Source organism: Gobius niger (genome assembly GCF_951799975.1).
Source record: "Gobius niger genome assembly, chromosome: 6".
NCBI lineage: Eukaryota > Metazoa > Chordata > Actinopteri > Gobiiformes > Gobiidae > Gobius > Gobius niger.
This window is the reverse complement of record NC_136857.1, coordinates 4,851,398-4,872,090: the sequence shown is the minus strand read 5'-3', so window position 1 is coordinate 4,872,090 and position 20,693 is coordinate 4,851,398. Positions and strand designations below refer to the sequence as shown.

At 41.8% G+C, this 20,693-nt stretch overlaps 1 protein-coding gene across 1 annotated transcript; it reads right to left on the bottom strand.

The window, feature by feature from the left end:
• Positions 1 to 1,705: 1,705 nt before the first annotated feature.
• cables2a (Cdk5 and Abl enzyme substrate 2a) lies at positions 1,706 to 17,013 on the bottom strand (the record flags this gene model as incomplete). The annotated part of the gene is made up of 9 exons (XM_079558361.1): positions 16,490 to 17,013; positions 15,007 to 15,099; positions 12,002 to 12,079; positions 11,741 to 11,840; positions 8,100 to 8,262; positions 7,923 to 8,017; positions 5,717 to 5,823; positions 5,419 to 5,623; positions 1,706 to 1,849 (listed from the first exon to the last, which is right to left on the bottom strand). Exons 1-9 carry the CDS (start codon positions 16,996 to 16,998, stop codon positions 1,706 to 1,708), a joined length of 1,494 nt encoding a protein of 497 aa, XP_079414487.1. The 5' UTR covers positions 16,999 to 17,013.
• Between the last annotated feature and the right edge of the window lie 3,680 nt (positions 17,014 to 20,693).

The window sequence follows — 20,693 nt, the reverse complement described above, 5'->3', positions numbered from 1 at the left end:
AGGGTCTAAACCGGGAGTAAACCAGGCTTTAAACAGGTCTAAGTCTATTCCACTATGTCTGCTCAGCCGCGCTCCAGCCTCTGAATGAACGGCTGCTGCATGTGCTTTCAGTCCGTCTGCAGATCCCGGAGGAGCTCGAGGAGAGCAGGCGCAAAACAACACTCCTAATAAAATATAAATAACTAATCATTTAGAAGCAGGCTGAAAACGTTTATTTTCTCCTGCTCCGGTGGCCTAAAGCAGTTTCTCAACAGGTTTGACCTCGGGACCCACAAAACCTGGGAATTGAATTTTTTATATATATATTGCAAAATAGTGCATCTTTAGTATTAAATAAGCCTAAAAAGCTAAAATCGTGATCACTTTGACAGATGCTGGCACTTTCTCTGTAAATATATGCTGAATAAAGCGGCTCGAAACCCACTGACAGCAGTTCCACCGCACACTTTTGGGCCCCGACCCACCAGTTGAGAACCACTGGCCTAAAGTGAAACTAAACACCCAAAAGAGGGAAATTGTTGAGGTTAAATTGTGTAAAACAATAATATTTTTGTTGAAATTAAAGCTGGGGCACCTGATTTTTCCTGTGTTTACAACTTACTCTTAGCCCTTTTTCACCAAGCTGGTGCCGATGCTGGTTCTGGGCCAGTTCCAGTTTCAGAACCGGTTCTTTCGTTTTCCACTGAAAAAACGCTGGCTCTTGGTTCCAAAATCTGGTGCCGGTTGGGAACCAATTAAAAGCTGGACCAAGAAACGAGCACCAGTGATGTCAGCGGCTGGGGGCGTGGCTTTCTCCTCCTCCTTTCTCCTCCGGGCGGCACGGTAGCACAGCGGTTAGTGCTTGTGCTTCACAGCTAGAAGGTCCGGGTTCGATTCCCACCAAGGACGGGCCTTTCTGTGTGGAGTTTGCATGTTCTCCCCGTGTCTGCGTAGGTTTCCTCCGGGTACTCCGGTTTCCCCTACCACTAAAAACATGTACAATAGGCCAGGATGTATGAGAGTGTGTTAACGGCTGCTGTGACTGGAACATAAACTTATTTTTCTGTATTTTATAACCAGAAGTGGCTGTAGTAAGATGTTTCTATCCATGTTTGATGTTGACTTCCCAAAGCGTTGCTATGACAATAGGCACAGCTCTCATTTTGGTGGAAAACCATGTCAGTTTGGAACCAACCCGGCACCAGAACCAGCTCTGAACCAGCACCTTGGTGGAAAAGCCCTATCTGAGGCGGCAAAAATAAATGTATTTTACAACACCAAAAAATCAGGAATCCCAGCTTTAAGTCAGTCAGGAATTTACTCAGAAAATCCGGACGTGGACCAGGATCCGGCCGGACTCTGACGGAGCAGAAAACAGACTCCGGTATTTGTGTTAAAACCACTGTGTTTGAACAACTGTGAGTGTCCCGGTAACGGACAGGGCTGGTCAATCTCCTCTCAGGACAGACCCGGGACCTGTCTGCGGTAGTTACCCCTGCTGCTGCACCGGTAGTCACCCCTGCTGCAGCGGTAGTTACCCCTGCTGCTGCACCAGTAGTTACCCCTGCTGCTGCACCGGTAGTTACCCCTGCTGCTGCAGCGGTAGTTACCCCTGCTGCTGCACCGGTAGTTACCTCTGCTGCTGCACCGGTAGTTACCCCTGCTGCTGCACCGGTAGTTACCCCTGCTGCTGCACCGGTAGTTACCCCTGCTGCTGCACCGGTAGTTACCCCTGCTGCTGCACCAGTTTGCGGTAGTGGGGCATGACTTTGCTCTCGTGGAGGTAAAGTCCCATCTCCAAAGCCACGAGCACCGGGAACTCCAGGGGAATCAGCTCCCGCCTGTTGATCCGGAAACGCTCCTCCAGCTTCTGCTCATGAAGGAAAATACAGGGCGTTAGATTAATCGATGACAAAATAATCGTTAGTTGCAGCCCTAAATGTCTCACTCCTAACTATCGAATATTTGTACGATGAATGGTGTAGGAATATTGGATTTTTAAATTTAATTAATCACATAAAGCTAAAGTGGCGCCGCTTGAGGACGTGTTGAAGGAGGAAACTTAAAGGAACAGGCCACCGTTTTTACATACTGAGATATGTTCTTACCTTAGCTTTGACGAGTTCTTTAGGACCTGTCTGATCTTCCCCCGTGCCTTCAGTCACGTAAACACAGCGCAGACGGCGTTAGCATTTAGCCTCTCCCTCTCTCCTCTGTAGCTCCAAAACAGGTCAAGATAGAAGCTACCAAGCTCTTCCACGTTTTCCCTATTTAAATATGGTTACGTGAAGTGTTCCACTACAAAGTATAATTACACAAAATTAAACAATGTGGATTTTCTAAGTGGATAAAAGGGGGGACTATATTGTAAGGCGTCATAATACCAGGAGTAGTTCGAAATCCGTGCAGTAATCTTCACTTTACTGATGCCAAATTACTCCTGGTATTATTACGCCATAGTGTACGTAGAGGAGAGAGGGAGAGGCTAAATGCTAACGCCGTCTGCGCTGTGTTTACGTGACTGAAGGCACGGGTGAAGATCAGACAGGTCCTAAAGAACTCGTCAAAGCTCAGGTAAGAACATATCTCAGTATGTAAAAACGGTGGCCTGTTCCTTTAAAGTGAATGTTTGTTGGAGGCTCTTGGCGCTAATTCTGCTTCTGATTGAACGAGACAGACGGATATTTATGAAATTTAAAATGTACAAAACATTACAGACCCTAACTATGAAAAACAAAGGTTTTCATCAAAAATACTACATTTTCATGTCATTTTTGCTGTATTTGAGTCTGTGTGAACCAGAAAACGACTAATCGATTACTAAAATAGTTGTCGACTATTTCAATAATCGATTAGTCGTCGATTAATCAATTAGTCATTTCAGCCCTAGAGGCAATATATCGATTTTTTGATATATCACGATATTTTGCGGGACGATACGATACGATATTGATCGTATTTTTTTTTTTTTCACCGTCAATTGAGGCCAACAATGTTCATGAGTCAGGACAGCAGGGGGCAGCACTGCAGCTTTAAGCACTTAGACCAAACACTGTCACACAAATAAATAACTTTTTAACTTTTAATTATATTTATAAAGAAGATTAATTTGTGGTTTATTTATTACTTTTTAAACAGGACTTGTGTATTTAACTGTAAATAAAGTCACTGACAGATCTATGACCCATTTTCAGTGTGTAAGTCAGGGATCATTTATAAAAGTGGTACAAAGCACATGAAAAGAAATGTAAATGATGAATAATACGTAGTATGTTAAAATAAAGGTTAAAAGTTCCATGTTTTTTTTAATTATTGTGATGCATCGTAAATTATTTTATATTGATTATCCCAGTATCGGCGTATCGTGAGATAATCGTTATCGTAAGCCATGTATCGTGTATCGAATCGTGAGAGGTTCCCGCCCCTCGTGTTAGTTCACATAAGCCTGACTCGAGGGGTAAATACAGCGGGGCCGAAATCCACTAGGAAGTTTATGGGGAACTGACCTAATACTTTTATGCCCCACTGTATATTATATAATTACAATTATTTAGTCGTTACCTAACAAACTAAAACATAAATTATTGGCTGAGTATTTGTGCTGAGTACAGAGCAGAGACTCAAAGGAAATGATTGTATGAGTATTTGTATTTGACTCTGTATTTTTGTACTACGTAGTAACTTAGCGTGGGTTTACATTACTCTGATTCTTATTTAATTGTTTACTTGGGAGTGGTGTTGTTCTACCTCTCCCATGCACATGCTGTTATTATTATTCATTATTTTGTTGTATATTCATACATACAAATGGATGCTTTTTATGTTCTTTTTTTTCTTTTTAACTAGTTATGCTAAAGTGCTAAATAAATAAATAAATACAATTATTTAGTTAATTTAGTTAAGTTGGTTAATACATTTATATTTTCTTTCTGTTGGCAGAGCACATGCCCTTCCAGGAGCGTAATATTGTGTTTCCCAACCAGTGGTACGGGGACCTTTAATGATGTTTTCACTAAAAAGTTTCACTTTGGGAATATTTTATCTATATTTGGAACGTAGCACTTTACTAATACTGGATAATCTATGTTTAGTTGCTTGTTTGTTTAACATTTTGGCAGGACTCTTGAGTTGGGGGTATAAGTATAGTGTAATTCAGGGGTCACCAACCTTATTTCAGCTGAGGGCTACTTTAAGAGCATTAAGTTGTTCGAGGGCTACCAGTTAAAAACAAATCCTAAAGACTTAAACGTACACTGTTCACTTATAGGATATTGACCCCACATTATATTAAAATAGCTTTATTTTAAACTCATACCGAGTCACAAGAACCAAAATAACTGTAATTTTAAGAATTAGATTCAAGAAAATGAAGTGTTTTACACATTAGAAAAAGTCCCAAGGGCTACTGGACATGCCCCAAAGGGCCCCTGGGTGCCCGCGGGCACCACGTTGGTGACCCCTGGTGTAAAGTAATGCCTCAAGGGGTACGTGGGACACAAGAGGTTGGGAACTCAAAATTTGCTACTACGACCACCTCACAAAATATTTGACCTTCCACGTACCACCGGGCCAAGATGGAGATAAAACCAGGTTTAAAAAAGGTCTAAAATTCACACAGTCGACTTAAATGAGATATTGCGTAGCCGAGGAAACTAAAAATATTACACAGATAATTGCAGACCATTAAATTTCAATTAGCTTCTTCTTTAAAGGAGCTCGATGCAAGTTCACCATTTTATACTCACTACTGCCACCTCAGGTCATATGTGTAACTGCAGCTTCTATATTAACCCCTTAACTCCCACCTGAACCGAGCACATTTTCTCCAGTTTGGCTTTACCCCAGTCCAAAAGCTTCTGGAAAAAAGGTGAGAAAATAGCGACAAAACTGAGACGAAAACAATGATGGAAATGTGACAAAAAAGTGACGAAAAATTTATGAAAAAGTGGAAAAAATGTCACAAATAACTGACAAAAAATTGATTAAAAAAAATGACGAAAAAATGTGACAAAAAATTGACAAAAAAAGGTGACAAAATGTGACAAAAAAAATACAAAAATGTGATAAAAAATGACAAAAAAATGACAAAAAAGTTACAAAAATGAGTTGAATACCCAACAAAAAAATGATGGAAAAAAAATCTGATGACGTGAGGAAAAAGATCCTCTCGGTTCAGGCGGGAGTTAAGAGGTTAAGCTCGTGCATGACGGCACTTCAGACCCGAAGTAACAACTTTCTGAGTGACAGTGCAGGACTTTAGAGGCAGTTGTGGTGAACAGGTCTGAGCTCATTCTACACATAAGGACATGGCTGGAACATGTAGGTGGAGGAAAATACTTAATTATAACATTTGTAAACTCTGTATAGTCCCTTTAAAGTTGTTTCTCTGTCATGTGAGTGCTTCATGTGCTGGAATCACTTCCTGTTTGTGTCACTCACGTCGATGAGCTGCTTGACTTCTGGTTTCCTCAGATCGCTGCTGATCTTCGCGGCGAGGAGCACGCAGGCCGCAGCCACCAGCTTCCTGTTCTGCTTGTTCAGCCGCCCCTGCAGCACCAGCTTCTCGAAGTAAACAAACGCCATCGCTATGGTGACGGGCTGCAGACCGCACTCCTCGCTCACCGCACGCATCTCCCGCTTCAGACTGGAGCACAGGAAACGCAAACACACAGGTTAGATACTGACGCCAGCCGGATAAACAGAGTGGCTTTAAGAAGTGTCACTAAGACGTCATTACCTTCTTATTTTGCTGAACGTGAGTTTGATGTAGGGAAACTTTTCTTTGAACATCTCATTCATGTCCTTCTTCAGGTCGGATGGTTTCACATAATCAATAACGGTCGTCTGCAAAAACAGGTGAACAGAAAGCATTTTTAGTTTGAGCTTCATTATGAAATGAAAAGAGCTGAAACTTGTCTTCGTATTCGTGTATTTGTGTCATGTGATTTACACTGGAGCGTCCTGGAGCGAGAGATCATGAGGACGCAACATAAAGGCTGCATTTTATTTTGTAGAAGCCAAGTCAGAATAAACCGAATTATTCATTGATTCTAATCAGAGATTTAACCTCTTAGCCCCCGCCTTAAAGGGATATTTCAGGATTTTTGACATAGGGCCTCATTTATTTACAATACCTGTGTCGATGCGAGAATATTTCTTGGAATATAACCGACCTTGCATCACATGAATGAGCATTTTGAGGGACTATTTTCTAGCAGATCACTCCGCCGCTGCGTAACTTATACAAACACGAAGCATATGCTGCTCAAATATAAGGTCTTTTAAATGCAAATGGTTAAAATTATTCTATCGACACAGACATTTATATGATTAGCCTGGCTTTGTAAGTGATTTGCCTCAGGTGCTCTGTGGAACGGGTCACACTGTTTTTAATGCAGGCTAGCTGATGCTGTAGAAATGCACTAGCCTAGCGCCACGAAACTCTTCAAATAAAAGAACTGCATGAACTACAAAAAAATATCTCCACAAATCAGCAACACTCTGGATAACTCGAGAAAATATGCTCAGTTAAAGGTGGAGCCTTAACCTCTTAACCCCCACCTTTAACTGAGCACATTTCCTCCAGTATTTCGATTTATTTCAGTAAAAAGTTACAAAGACACTAAGCTAGACTTTACTTTCCACAAATGTAGATCTGTAAAACAGTCTCAGTCTATCTGCATCTGTATAACTAGACTATTATGTTTGCATTCTCCATTTTTTTTATGTATTCATGGGCTGTTGAACCACTTTGCTCCTCTGCATGTCTTTGTATCTTTGTATCTGTAATTCAGAGTTTGTTAAAGTAATTTTTGAATAATTAGAGAAAGTTAAATTTTTCTCAATTGTTTTCCCCCTAAAGCAGTACTAAGTAACTCTTCCCCCTAGAGGCCATAAGCGCAACTGCAGGTGTTGTAGCAAGTTACGATTTTTTTATTTATTAATTGTCTTGGAGAGTAATAATAATAATGCATTGGTTTTATATAGCGCTTTTCTGGACACTCAAAGACGCTTTACATTGCACTATTCGTTCACTCCATACTCGGTGGTGGTAAGCTACTATTGTAGCCACAGATGCCCTGGGGTCGACTGACGGAAGCGAGGCAACCAGTCTGCGCCATCGGCCCCTCCGACCACCACCAACCACTCACTCACTCACTACATTTGCTAGGCTTCCTGGTGTTACCAAACGGTCTCCCATCCAAGTACCGACCAGGCCCTTCCCTGCTGAGCTTCCAAGGTCTGACGGGATTGGGCAGAGCAAAGGCGGTGTGACCACAAAGTAAATACTACGCTGACAGGAAAGGCGAAGGGACAGAGGGATATTGTACATCCAATTATACAATGGAAATATTTTTTTTCACTCAAACTTTGCTGTAAATACTGTTTAAAGTGACGTTAGCCCGCAGTTAGCTTTGCCCGATAGCATGTTAGCTTCTTCTTCGTGATTTCATTAGTGTGTATTGCTTTCTCCGCACCGGTGACAGTCAAGTTGCAAACATGGTTTTCTGGCCAGAGACACCAGGGGGCGATGAAAGACCCTCCAGTCATCCCATAAACACTTTTATTACCCCCACAGGGACTACGGGAAGGATTTATTAAGGTAAATAAGTTACTTAGTACTGCTTTAACTGTTTTCAAACATGACCATATATGGGTGAATCCAGAGATGCCGTCTGTATCCATCTCCACTTAGCGGGATTTCAGTTAGTCTTTTAACTGTTGATAATTTTCCTTCCCTTTTCTCTGTTTCCTTTCAGACCACACACACAAACCCACATATAATCTGTACAAATCCAAGTCAATCTGAAGTAAATGTTCATTGAAGCTACAATTCAGTGTCCTGAATCCCTAACCAGAATCAAACGTTCATATATCGGCCACTCCAGCCAAGCGCGTTATTTCATAGATTTGACATGGAGTCCGTCACAGTTCGCACTCACCACATACGATGCAAAGATGAGCACCCGCTTGTGTCTCCCACAGGGCCACTGGGGGTCACTGAGCACGTTGGGGTCGTATTCCGTCTCCTCTGGGTCTGCAAACACACACACAAACCTGCCGTCACCTCATGACATCATAACTTCTCTTCACTCAGGTTCACAGACGGCGTCACGCACTCGTGTCCTGCGGGCCTGTGGTGGAGTTTACTCGGGGGGTGTAGTTCTTCTGATTGTTGCCGCGGAAGCGCGTCTGTGGAGTCTGGGCGGTGGAGGCGTCGGGGACGTTCTTCTGTCGCACCAGGGCATTGGTCGGATACAGGAACTGGGCGTAGGACACAGTCTGAGGGAAGAAACACAACTTCACAGGTTATATCTCTATTGAATCAGCTGCTCACACTTTGATCGAGCTCAATAATCGTCGTGGGAGTTTATGATCGTCGGGTTTGCAGCCGGTTCTTTGGCAGAAACAGATCCTCGGTTTGGAGTTTGGACGAGACAATGGAAGATTTTTATGTGTTTAAGGCGAGACACTGCAGGTGAATAGGGAAAACAAAAAAATGTAGAGACGTCGATTTGAAACTGAACATTACAGATATAATTATGAGAAAAACATGTATTCATGTCATTTTATGTTTTCACAAAAAAAATAAGGCATTTTGAGCATTAAAATTGCCTATATATTGGGCAATGAAATCAAAATAATGAATTGAGCCAGATTAAATTTTATGGTTTTATTTTATTGACATATTAGTAAGATTTTTTCAGAGGGGATTTTGGATATTTTGTTTAGTTTTTCAATAAACTAATCATCTGTAAAAACTCAAATTTCGCCTGTTTTTTTGGTTTCAAAGCTGAATAAATCAGGCTAGGAATTAGATATTAAAAAATCCCTCTGAACAAACCTTCAAAATCTTGTTAGGTCTCAGACTGTAAAGTTTGGAGTCTGTGGGAGCTTCTATAAGGGCTCAGGCTCTGCCCGAGTGCGGCTTCTCTCATTCAGAGAAAACCAGCCCTGAAGTTTTGTAGCGAGTGCTCATGCTCGGCCCGTTCTTCCACTTTTCCGCTCCAGCGTCTCGTAGGAGGAAAAACACCATATTTGGGTGAAAGCGTCATCACGGGGCCCCTTAGCAGGACACGTGGATGTAAAATCTGTCAATATTTATGAATGAAAACCCGCGGGAAAGACGGCCTTTCTACGCGGCGCAGCAGCTACTTCCGGGTTGCCCCCACCTCGCAGACAAAACATCATAAAATAAACATCATCATTTTTATATCTGACATGAAAACTAAGATGTAAAGGGAGGAAAATAGATAAAAATCTCCACTTCGACCACTGCGTGAAAAATCAATACTTTCACCTGCCGTGTCTCGCCTTAAATGAAACTGGAAGAAAGTGTTTGTATAAAAGATCTGTCCGAGTTCATGAATCAGCTGCATGTTTCCATTTCTATTATTAAATCTGATCGAAAAATCAAGATTGATCAACAAAAAAAAAAAAAGTGATTCATATTTCAGGCCTGTCACGACAACAGAGTTTTAAGTTCGACATACGGAGCCACGAAACTCTATATTTTAATGCCACAGATACAGACGGCATCTCTGGAATCGCCCATATATGGTCATTTTGAAACAGGGGGTAACAGGTGGAAAACAATTTAGAAAAATTGTTATTCAAAAACTACTGTAACAAATGCTAAATTATTAATATAGTTTATACTAAATAAATAAACAACGACATGGGGAGGAGCAAAGTGGTTCCACAGCTCATAAATACATGAATAACGGAGAATGCTAACAGGATGCTACATGTTAGCATCGGGCTAATGCTAAAAGTTAGCTAGCTCTTGCTACAACTGCAGTTTTTTCGCTTCTACTGAACAATCTGCTGTTAGAAAATATCCATATGGACCAGATTTACACTTGACTTTATTTATGTGATAAATAAATTGATATTCCACCAGAAAATGGTTAAAAAGAGTGAAAAATTGTGTTTCTAAAGATTCTATTTTCCCCCTCGACGAAGCCACGCCCCCTTCTATGACGAGATGCCGTCTGTATCTATAGAAACTAAAAAAAAAAGCTTAAAAATGACAGTAAAGTTTTGTCTCGAAAGTGCTTAGTCCTAAAACATACCACTATTTTATTTTTATATAATTAAATGACCTTTATTAAACCAGATAAGTCCCACAGATGGTGCGTGGTGCGATTTTAATCAACAGGAGAATTGTCCAGTCCTGTCGCATTCTGGAAAAAAATATGTACGATGCAATGCTGCAGTGCCTGTCAGGGCAATCCCAGGGAAACACTCGGCCCAAACAAACAGGAAGCACAGGATGGCACATGCGGCAACAAGGAGAGAACCTGGTGATTTTGAACTCGTCTAATGGGCAAAACAGAAACATGCGGGGACCTGTCAGCGGACCAGGACGCACGGGGATGAAACGTTTTCGAAGAGGGAAACGATATATATTTCAGGATTTTTGACATAGGCCTCATTTCCTAGTTGTCCAGAGTGTTGCTGATTTCTGGAGATATTTTATTTTGTAATTCATGCAGTTCTTATATTTGAAGAGTTACATGGTGCTAGGCTAATGCATCTCTATGCTATCGGCTACACTGCAGCAAAAACAGTCTGACCCGCTCCACAGAGCACCTGAGGCAAATCATTTATAACACCAGACTAACCATATCACTCCTCAATCGGCTTCAACTGGTACAAAACGCAGCAGCTCGTCTCCTCTCCAACACCTCCAGACGCTCACACATCACGCCAGTCCTCCGCTCTCTCCACTGGCTCCCGGTGGCGTTTAGGGCGGACTTTAAGGTCCTGATGTTTGTGTTCAAGGCCATCAATGGTCTGGCCCCGGCCGACCTCGTCGAATTAGTAACGGTCTACGAACCAGCCAGAACTCTGCGCTCCTCTGATCACACCTGCCTCGTCACTCCCAAGTTCAAATACAAAAAGTTTGGAGGCCGGTCATTTGCCGCGCAACGCCCTAAGCTGTGGAACGCACTTCCGGTCCAGCTTCGAAACATCACAGAGCTGAGTGTTTTTAAATCATAGTTGAAGACACATCTTTTCAGAAAAGCTTTCGATTCATAGCCACCGACTCGACTGCTGTTTTTATGTGTTTTTATATTTATTGTTGTCTACTGTGATTCTTGTTTTAATCCTGGAAAGCGCTCTGGGCACCTTCTGGTTGTTGTTGGGCGCTACACAAATACATTTTGATTGATTGATATAAATGTCCATAGAATAATGTGTGGAATATAACTGACCTGCATCACCTGAATGATCGCATTTTGAGGGACTATTTTCTAGCAGATCACTCCGCCGCTGCGTAGCTTATACAACCACGAAGCTAATGCTGCTCAAATATAAGTTATTTTAAATGCAAAATGGGTAAAATTACACCATCGACACAGACATTTATATGGTTAGTCTGGGGTTATAAGTGATTTGCCTCAGGTGCTCTGTGGAGCGGGTCACACTGTTTTAAATGCAGGCTAGCTGATACCATAGACATGCACTAGCCTTGCACTAGCCTAGCACCACGTAGCTCTTCAAACATAAGAACTGCTTAAAATTAAAAAAAAAATATCTCCAGAAATCAGCAACACTCTGGATAACGAGGAAATGAGGCCCTATGTCAAAAATCCCGAAACATCCCTCTAACATCAGATCCCGTGGCAAAAAGAGGCAAACGTGGGGAATAAGGTGAATAACTGGAGCATCAGATGGTAAATGGACTGAACTTATATAGCGCTTTCCTATCTTTATCCGGCCCAAAGCGCTTCACACTGATGATGCTTTGTACCTTTCCAGAAGCATCAGGCTCCATCCCTTCCAGAGACGGCAGCAGGTCAGCGGTGACGACGGACGACAGCCTCTGCCTGTGAGCGTCCATCTTCACGTCACTGTCCAGACACAAGCACAACTAAAGTCACTCCACGCGCCGACACGCAGCTCACAAACCCCTCACCCTTCCGGAAACAGTGATGATGAGTGACACGGGACAGAGATGGAGAACGGGGTGGTGATGGGGGGGTGGGGGGGATGGGATGGGGCTCTTTTGTACCTGAGGTGAGCGCTCTCTCCATACGGCAGCACTGAGAAAGCGGCATAGAGCGACCTCTTGGCACAAATCAGCATGATCCTGGGCACAGCAGCACGGGCAGACAGAACAGATGGTGTGTCAGTCTACGAACAACATGTGGCCTAAGCAGACGGACATTTACTACATCTGCAGCCGCCGCCCCCTGGTCACTACACACAGTTATAATGATACACAGAAAACCACAATCCTACAGGTGAGTTTTATGAGATGAAGGAAGCTGAACGACTGTGAGGAGATGGTGACTTTGTGATGTGCCAGTTTTTCTGAAAGGGTAACAAAGAGTAGGGCTCAAAGCGGATGTTTTTCTGCCTAAGCTGCTGCAGAATCCAACCTCCCTTAAAGGAATAGGCCACCGTTTTTTACATGCTGAGATATGTTCTTACCTAACCTTAGACGTGTTAATATATCCCCGTCTGGTCTTTGTCCGTGCGCTCTGTCAGGCAAACGGAGCACATACGCAGCCTCTCCCACATGTCATACAGCTCCAAAAAAGCTCACGATAGAAGCTACCAAGCTCTTCCACGTGTTCCCTATTTAAATAAAGTTACGTGAAGTGTTTTCATGCGAAGTATATTTACACAGAGCACAACGTCCGCACAGTAACTCCTAAAGGTTATTGACGGAAGTGAGCGGGGGGGAAGTCTTTAGGAGTTACTGCGCGGACGTTGTGCTCTGTGTAAATATACTTCGCATGAAAACACTTCACGTAACTTTATTTAAATAGGGAACACGTGGAAGAGCTTGGTAGCTTCTATTGTGAGCTTTTTTGGAGCTATATGACATGTGGGAGAGGCTGCGTATGTGCTCCGTTTGCCTGACAGAGCGCACGGACAAAGACCAGACGGGGATATATTAACACGTCTAAGGTTAGGTAAGAACATATCTCAGCATGTAAAAAACGGTGGCCTATTCCTTTAACTATCCTGTAAAAAGAAAGACCACATTCAGGAGCATTAACATTTGAGACTAAACATGAGCAAAACACTGAGAATCACATGCATTTCAGCACAATGTTTGTAAAAGACTAAACTCCAGGATTAGCAGGTTTATTAAAGAGGGGGTATTATGCTTTTTTCACTCACACAGCACCAGTCTATATCACACTACAATGATGACCAAACCTTCTGTTGGTCTGTAAATGCAGTCAATTAGAATAACTGCCTTGTATAAAATTGTTCTCTCAAAATGGCTGTAGTGAATGTCTTGAAATAGGCCTCTGTCTCTTTAAGAACCTCTGAGCCTTTCCGACACGCCCCTTCCACACGCTGTCTGTGGCATCAGTGGGGAGGGGGTTCTGCTGAGGAGCAGTGGTTGGTTACTCGGCTGGTGACGAAAGCTCGGAGGCGTCTCCAGGAGGTGGGGGCGTTCCTAGGAGGACTCAGGCAAACCTATCCCTAAAATGGCCGCCATCAGAGTTTTTACAGATGACTCAGAAATACGTGAATGTGCCAAGGCAACACTTCAGGCATGTTTTTAATGAGGGAATGACATAATAACAGGATGGAAAGCTCGATAAAGTAAATTTTGCATAATACCCCTTTCGTTTCTCGCAAAAGATATTGCAGTCTTGGCGAATGGTTAACTAGAAAGATAAAGAAAAGGTCCGGCGCACAGTCTCACCCCGTGTCACACTGACCTTCACCAGCCCCCGATGAAGGTCAGGGTGAAACGTAGCAATAAAAGGGTAGGAGGAAAAAAAAGCGTTGGAGCTTTTCTTTACTTTCCAGGTTCAGGATCCTCCTCCTCTCTTACGCATCTGTCGCCTACTGGAGGTGCTTCACAGGGAATGAGGTGAAATGGCGTCGAACAGAAAGTAGTGCAGATTTAGTCATTCGTTCGTTCCAATATTGCCTCATAAAGCATTATTCATTTATCAGTAAAATACAGAGTGGCATAATCGCAAAAAATCGCTTATAATTTTTTTTTTTCAATTTTTTGTCAAATTTTTTTTTCCACATTTTTATTTTTTTTTATTTTGGGATTTTTGTCACTTTTCTGCTGGATTTTTGTAATTTTTTTTGATGGATTTTTGTCACTTTTTTGATGGATTTTTGTCACTTTTTTGATAAATTTTTGTCACTTTTTTGCTGGATTTTTGTCACTTTTTTGCTGGATTTTTGTCACTTTTTTGCTGGATTTTTGTCACTTTTTTGATGGATTTTTGTCACTTTTTTATGGATTTTTGTCACTTTTTTGCTGGATTTTTGTCACTTTTTTATGGATTTTTGTCACTTTTTTGCTGGATTTTTGTAATTTTTTTGATGGATTTTTGTCTTTTTTTTATGGATTTTTGTCTTTTTTGATGGATTTTTGGCTTTTTTTTAATGGATTTTTGTCACTTTTTTGCTGGATTTTTGTAATTTTTTTGATGGATTTTTGTCTTTTTTTTATGGATTTTTGGCTTTTTTTTAATGGATTTTTGTCACTTTTTTGATGGATTTTTGTCACTTTTTTGATGAATTTTTGTAATTTTTTTGATGGATTTTTGTCACTTTTTTGATGGATTTTTGTCCTTTTTTGATGGATTTTTGTAACTTTTTTGATGGATTATTTTAAAGGCAACAACTAATCGTTTGAATAATCGTGATTTCAATTATGACAAAAATAATCGTGATTATTATTTTTTCAATAATCGAGCAGCCCTAGTGGCAGATGGGAACACACCAGCCAACGTGCTCCCGTGATGTTTCAGTCCGGTTTGTCTGCGCTGTTTCTTCACTGTCGCTGCAATATGGTGTGAGATTTCCACACAGCACCGTTTTCGGCACGTGCTAAGCCTCCGAGGGTGATTAAATTGACTGGAGCAATCGGCGCCCAGCAGCTGTGCCTCTGATAGTGCTCCATGGCCAAACTCTGAGGGTAAGCAGCTTATTACAATCGCAGCAGAACGAATGGGACGCTGTTCGGGGAGTCAGGGTTTCTACATGAAACTTAAGAGGAATGTATTAAAAAGTATGAATACTCACCTACAGCCTCTGGTGTCGTACTGTCTGATACTCCTGATGAAATGGACCTTCTTTGGCACTTTGGGACCAGGAGAGCCAGACACATTCCTGGATCTGAAAAGAAGCAAAAGCATGATGTTCCTCAGTGATGATGGAGGGTTCTGTGTAAATGGGATGATCCTGTATTTACTCTTACACAGGTGGTGACCAGTTTTTATTTTTGACGACTAAAATTGGACTAAAAGTAAATTAAAAGTTTCTCATGAGACTAAAACTATGACTAAAATTAGGGCTGTACAATTAATCGAAATTCGATTACGATTTCGATTACAACAGTAAACGATTACAAAATTAGCATAATCGCAAAAAATCGATTATCATTGTTTTTTTGTTTTCAATTCTATTTTTTTATTTTTATTTTTTTCCTAATTTTAATTTTTGGATTTTTGTCACTTTTCTGCTGGATTTTTGTCTTTTTTCTGTTGGATTTTTGTCACTTTTTTGCTGGATTTTTGTCACTTTTTTGCTGGATTTTTGTCACTTTTTTGATGGATTTTTGTCACTTTTTTGTTGGATTTTTGTCACTTTTTTGATGGATTTTTGTCACTTTTTTGATGGATTTTTGTCACTTTTTTGATGGATTTTTCACTTTTTTGTTGGATTTTTGTCACTTTTTTGATGGATTTTTCACTTTTTTGCTGGATTTTTGTCACTTTTTTGCTGGATTTTTGTCACTTTTTTGTTGGATTTTTCACTTTTTTGCTGGATTTTTGTCACTTTTTTGATGGATTTTTGTCACTTTTTTGATGGATTTTTGTCACTTTTTTGATGGATTTTTGTCACTTTTTTGTTGGATTTTTGTCACTTTTTTGATGGATTTTTGTCACTTTTTTGATGGATTTTTGTCACTTTTTTGATGGATTTTTCACTTTTTTGTTGGATTTTTGTCACTTTTTTACTGGATTTTTGTATTTTTTTGATGGATTTTTTTAAAGGCAACAAATAATCGTTTGAATAATCGTGATTTCAATTATGACAAAACTAATCATGATTATTATTTTTTTCAATAATCGAGCAGCCCTAACTAAAATGTCCAGATATTTTAGTCGACTAAAATAAGACTAAATAAAAATGAAAAGGAGAGACTAAAATCATCCAAATTTCTATTGAGCGTCTGAAAGAGCCTCAGATCATGTAAATTCTCTGCTAAAGGATCAGCTCTGAGCTTTGTTCATGTGGAGCAGCTCCATAAAGCAGAAGAGCTTTATTAAATATGATTATAATGAATATTATCAATGCAAAGTCGACTGAATTTGTCTTAAATTTAGTCGACTAAATTTACTTGCAATTTTAGTCGACTAAAACTAGACTAAAATCGAATTACATTTTCGTCAAAAGACTAAAACTAAATTAAAATATGTTGTCTAAATTAACACAGGTGGGGATGTTTGGTTTGTCCAGGATGAGTGAAATATAAACACAGCAGGGTGCGCTCTACACTCACCTTTTCTGGAGGTCCTGGGCCGCGCTGGGGGCCGGGCTCAGGGCCGGGGCGGACTTGACTCGCGCGCAGGGCGGCTGTCCCACAGACACGGGGGACACGGGAACATCAGGAAGCAGAAGCTCGGCCGCACTACCGCCCTCCAAAAACACGTCGTTAGCCCCAACGGCGTTTGGCCCCGCGGGTCCGGGAGATGTGACCAGTGAGGGCCGGACAGGAGTGACCAGGCCGGACACACTGGAGGAGGACCCGCTGCCGGTGGCGCATGGCTCGGTCAGCTGAGCCCCGGTGCTCCCGGACTGTCCGCTGTCTGTGTCCCGCTGTCGCGCCTCCTCGGCGGCTGTGTGCCCGACGTTTCCACTGCCGAGCTCCCGCTGAGTCCGTCCATCGAGAGAGATGTTCGTGAGGAACGACAGCGCCGCCTGCCTCCTCCGGGAGTCCTTGGCTTTCCGCCTCTGCTCGAGGGTCTTGGCTGTTTTGCTGGACTGCAGACCGCACACCGCGGCCGCCATTGATGCCTCTGTGGCCGAGGCGGCAGCGACACTGAGCCGGTACAGCGTAAGCCCCGCCCCCGCGCTGCTATTGGCCCAGACACATGGAAACGTGTTACTACTGACACCTGATTGGAGGAGCCTTAAATATGCGGCATCGCGCACCGTGATTGGCCGAATGAGACTATAACAAAAACACTGTTTAATTTAATGTGGATCTAAAATGCTTCAGTGCAGAATCTGAAACTAAAGCAGGGGAGGCTTTAGGCAAGTCTGTGTCATGAAGGCCCATTATCATCACGGCCAAAACACCCAGGGCCGAACCTCACAATGTAGCCTTAAGTTAAGAACCAACATCAGTGGTTCTCAGGGGCGGACTGGGACTGAAAAACGGCCCTGGACTCTGGCCCAAATTAGAGTAAATTAAAGTGATAGTGTAAGTTTGCAGAGTGAGGAGGAGCCCTTCTTAGTTTGCAAAATCAAGCTCCTCCCCCTCCCTCCTGATTGGCCTGACAGGCTGGTTCACAGGAAAAGCTCGTCTCATTGGTTAACGCGGGAGGAGACTAAACTCTGATTAGCTGCTGAGATTCAGGAAGAAGGGACTTTACACAAAGTAATTTGTATATTATTACTTGGCTCCTTCCGAAACCATCAGATTGGTAAGAGCTGTTACGCCAAACCGGATGTGCGTCAGCGTCCGCCATGGCAAGTTGCTTCCGAATTGGTCTGTCAGTTAGGAAGTAGTTAGGAAAAGGAGCCTTGATGCTAACTATCATAGCCACTTTAGCATAGGGACCTCTGATGCTAACTATCATAGCCACTTTAGCATAGGGACCTCTGATGCTAACTATCATGGCCACTTTAGCATAGGGACCTCTGATGCTAACTATCATAGCCACTTTAGCATAGGGACCTCTGATGCTAACTATCATAGCCACTTTAGCATAGGGACCTCTGATGCTAACTATCATGGCCACTTTAGCATAGGGACCTCTGATGCTAACTATCATAGCCACTTTAGCATAGGGACCTCTGATGCTAACTATCATAGCCACTTTAGCATAGGGACCTCTGATGCTAACTATCATAGCCACTTTAGCATAGGGACCTCTGATGCTAACTATCATAGCCACTTTAGCATAGGGACCTCTGATGCTAACTATCATAGCCACTTTAGCATAGGGACCTCTGATGCTAACTATCATGGCCACTTTAGCATAGGGACCTCTGATGCTAACTATCATGGCCACTTTAGCATAGGGACCTCTGATGCTAACTATCATAGCCACTTTAGCATAGGGACCTCTGATGCTAACTATCATAGCCACTTTAGCATAGGGACCTCTGATGCTAACTATCATAGCCACTTTAGCATAGGGACCTCTGATGCTAACTATCATAGCCACTTTAGCATAGGGACCTCTGGTGCTAACTAACCGGCGATTAGGAGCTATGTGCCATCCCACAAGCCACTGCGCCAAACTTTACTTCAAAATGCAGGACCATGTAGTCCAGGGGTCACCAACCTTATTTCAGCTGAGGGCTACTTTAAGAGCATTAAGTTGTTCGAGGGCTACCAGTTAAAAACAAATCCTAAAGACTTAAACGTACACTGTTCACTTATAGGATATTGACCCCATATTATATTAAAATAGCTTTATTTTAAACTCATACTGAGTCACAAGAACCGAAATAACTGTAAATTTAAGAATTAGATTCAAGAAAATGAAGTGTTTTACACTTTAGAAAAAGTCCCAAGGGCTACTGGACATGCCCCAAAGGGCCCCTAGGTGCCCACGGGCACCACGTTGGTGACCCCTGATGTAGTCAATTTTGCACATTTTATAAAATTTGTACAACATTTAGACTTCCAGACTATCACTTTAAGGAGAAAATTGAGGGGCCAGATGGGGGACTCTAGAGCCAGTGGCCCTTCTGTGCTCTTCCAGAATGGACATATACGGCCAGTCCGCCCCTGGTGGTTCTAAAGTGGTCCGGCTCCGAGACCCGCCATTACCTTAATGACAAGCTGTGACCCAAATAAAACCGTAATTTGTCATATATCTCATAAACTATTTTATTTGCCACATGTTTTTATTGAACAAGCCGTAGATTTGCTTATAAGACTGAAATTATGATCAAAACAATCCAATAATATTAACGTTAACAGACTCCAGTGTGTTTCCATGTAGTTTCAGATGGAAAATATTGAAAAAAAAGTTCCCTGCAGGCTCGCGACCCACTTTGAGTCCCCGACCCACCAGTTGAGAATCACTGTTTTACATTACACTGCAAAAAGTAATTAACTAGATCAGTATAAACATCTCAATTTGAGCATAATGATCCAAATTTTAGTTGTTTTGACGAGTTAAGAAGTTCTTGGGCATTTGTCCCAGATTATTTCACTTGTTCTGAGATGTTTCCGACTCGTTTCGATACATTTCGTCCTTATTTCAGGTCATTTTCTTTGCCAATGGGGTAAGAAAATTGGTCTTATCTCATTGGCAATTTTACTTTCTTATTTCAAGCGAGATTTACGCTAGAACTGGTCTGAAATGTCCTCAAACAAGCAAAGCAAACTTGGTCCGATCAGGAAAAGTGTCTAAATGAGTGAAAACCGCTCAAAACAAGATAAATTCCCTCAATTCCAGTCATTTAAGGCAATACTTGATATTTACTTTTTGTAGTGCATATATGACCAAGTGGGATGTTCTGCAAAGACATTTAAAACATACACCATAAAAAGACACTATTTCTTGAGTACTTCAACAGGTGTTTGATCCTTATTTGCATAATAATATTTCTCAAAATCATATTGGGGGCCGGAGGTTTTGTGCTGGAGGGCCAGATTTGGCCCCCGGGCCTGACGTTGCCGACCCCTGCACTAATGTATAAGAATATTTAACGCAGGCTGAGCCACTGATACCAATAAATATTGAATATTACAGTAACACAGTAATAACAGGCCCAGTTTACTTCAGACACACTCATTTTGTGGGTTTAAAAACTCATTGGTCTTCTTCTTCTGGATGATTTTAATCTCGTTTCCCTAAAAGTGCGAGCACATCTGTCAGGAGTGTGTCAAGGCCGAGATTAACGCTGCTAATCCAAAGCGGATGTGGGATTTTCCTCACACTATCTTAATAAAAGGAACAACACCAGTCCAGTAAACACATTGCTCTTTATTTCCACATAGTTCGAGAAGCTTCACTGGATGCTCTGAACAGCAGCAGTCTGGAGTGATCGGTTTAAGGCTTTTGTTTCTACCGTAGCTTTGTGTTTGAGGTACAGCTGCTCCACCCGATTCTCACCAGTCTCAACAAATACAAGCACATTTCAAAGGTGTTTCCATACTGTCATCTCAAACAAATAGCACCACGATGACACCTGTCGGTTTACTTTACTGCAATGGAAAGATGATGGCGCATACCAAGGACTTTTTCTCTTCAATTTGATCTGCAAATGAAAAGGGTGTTCATAAGAAACGTTGATATTAAATTGATATTATTATATATGCATCTGACAGAATTACGCCTCCACATATCGTACACATGCTGGTATACACACACGCACTGTTTCCTTTGTGGCTATTCTATTGAAAACAAACATGTCAAAGTCAGCATCACGTGCCTGCTCTAGCAATAATACCAAGCCTTTGTCGACAGGAGTCTGAAGAGTTTTTTTTTTTTCTTTACATTTTTCAGACAACAAAGTAC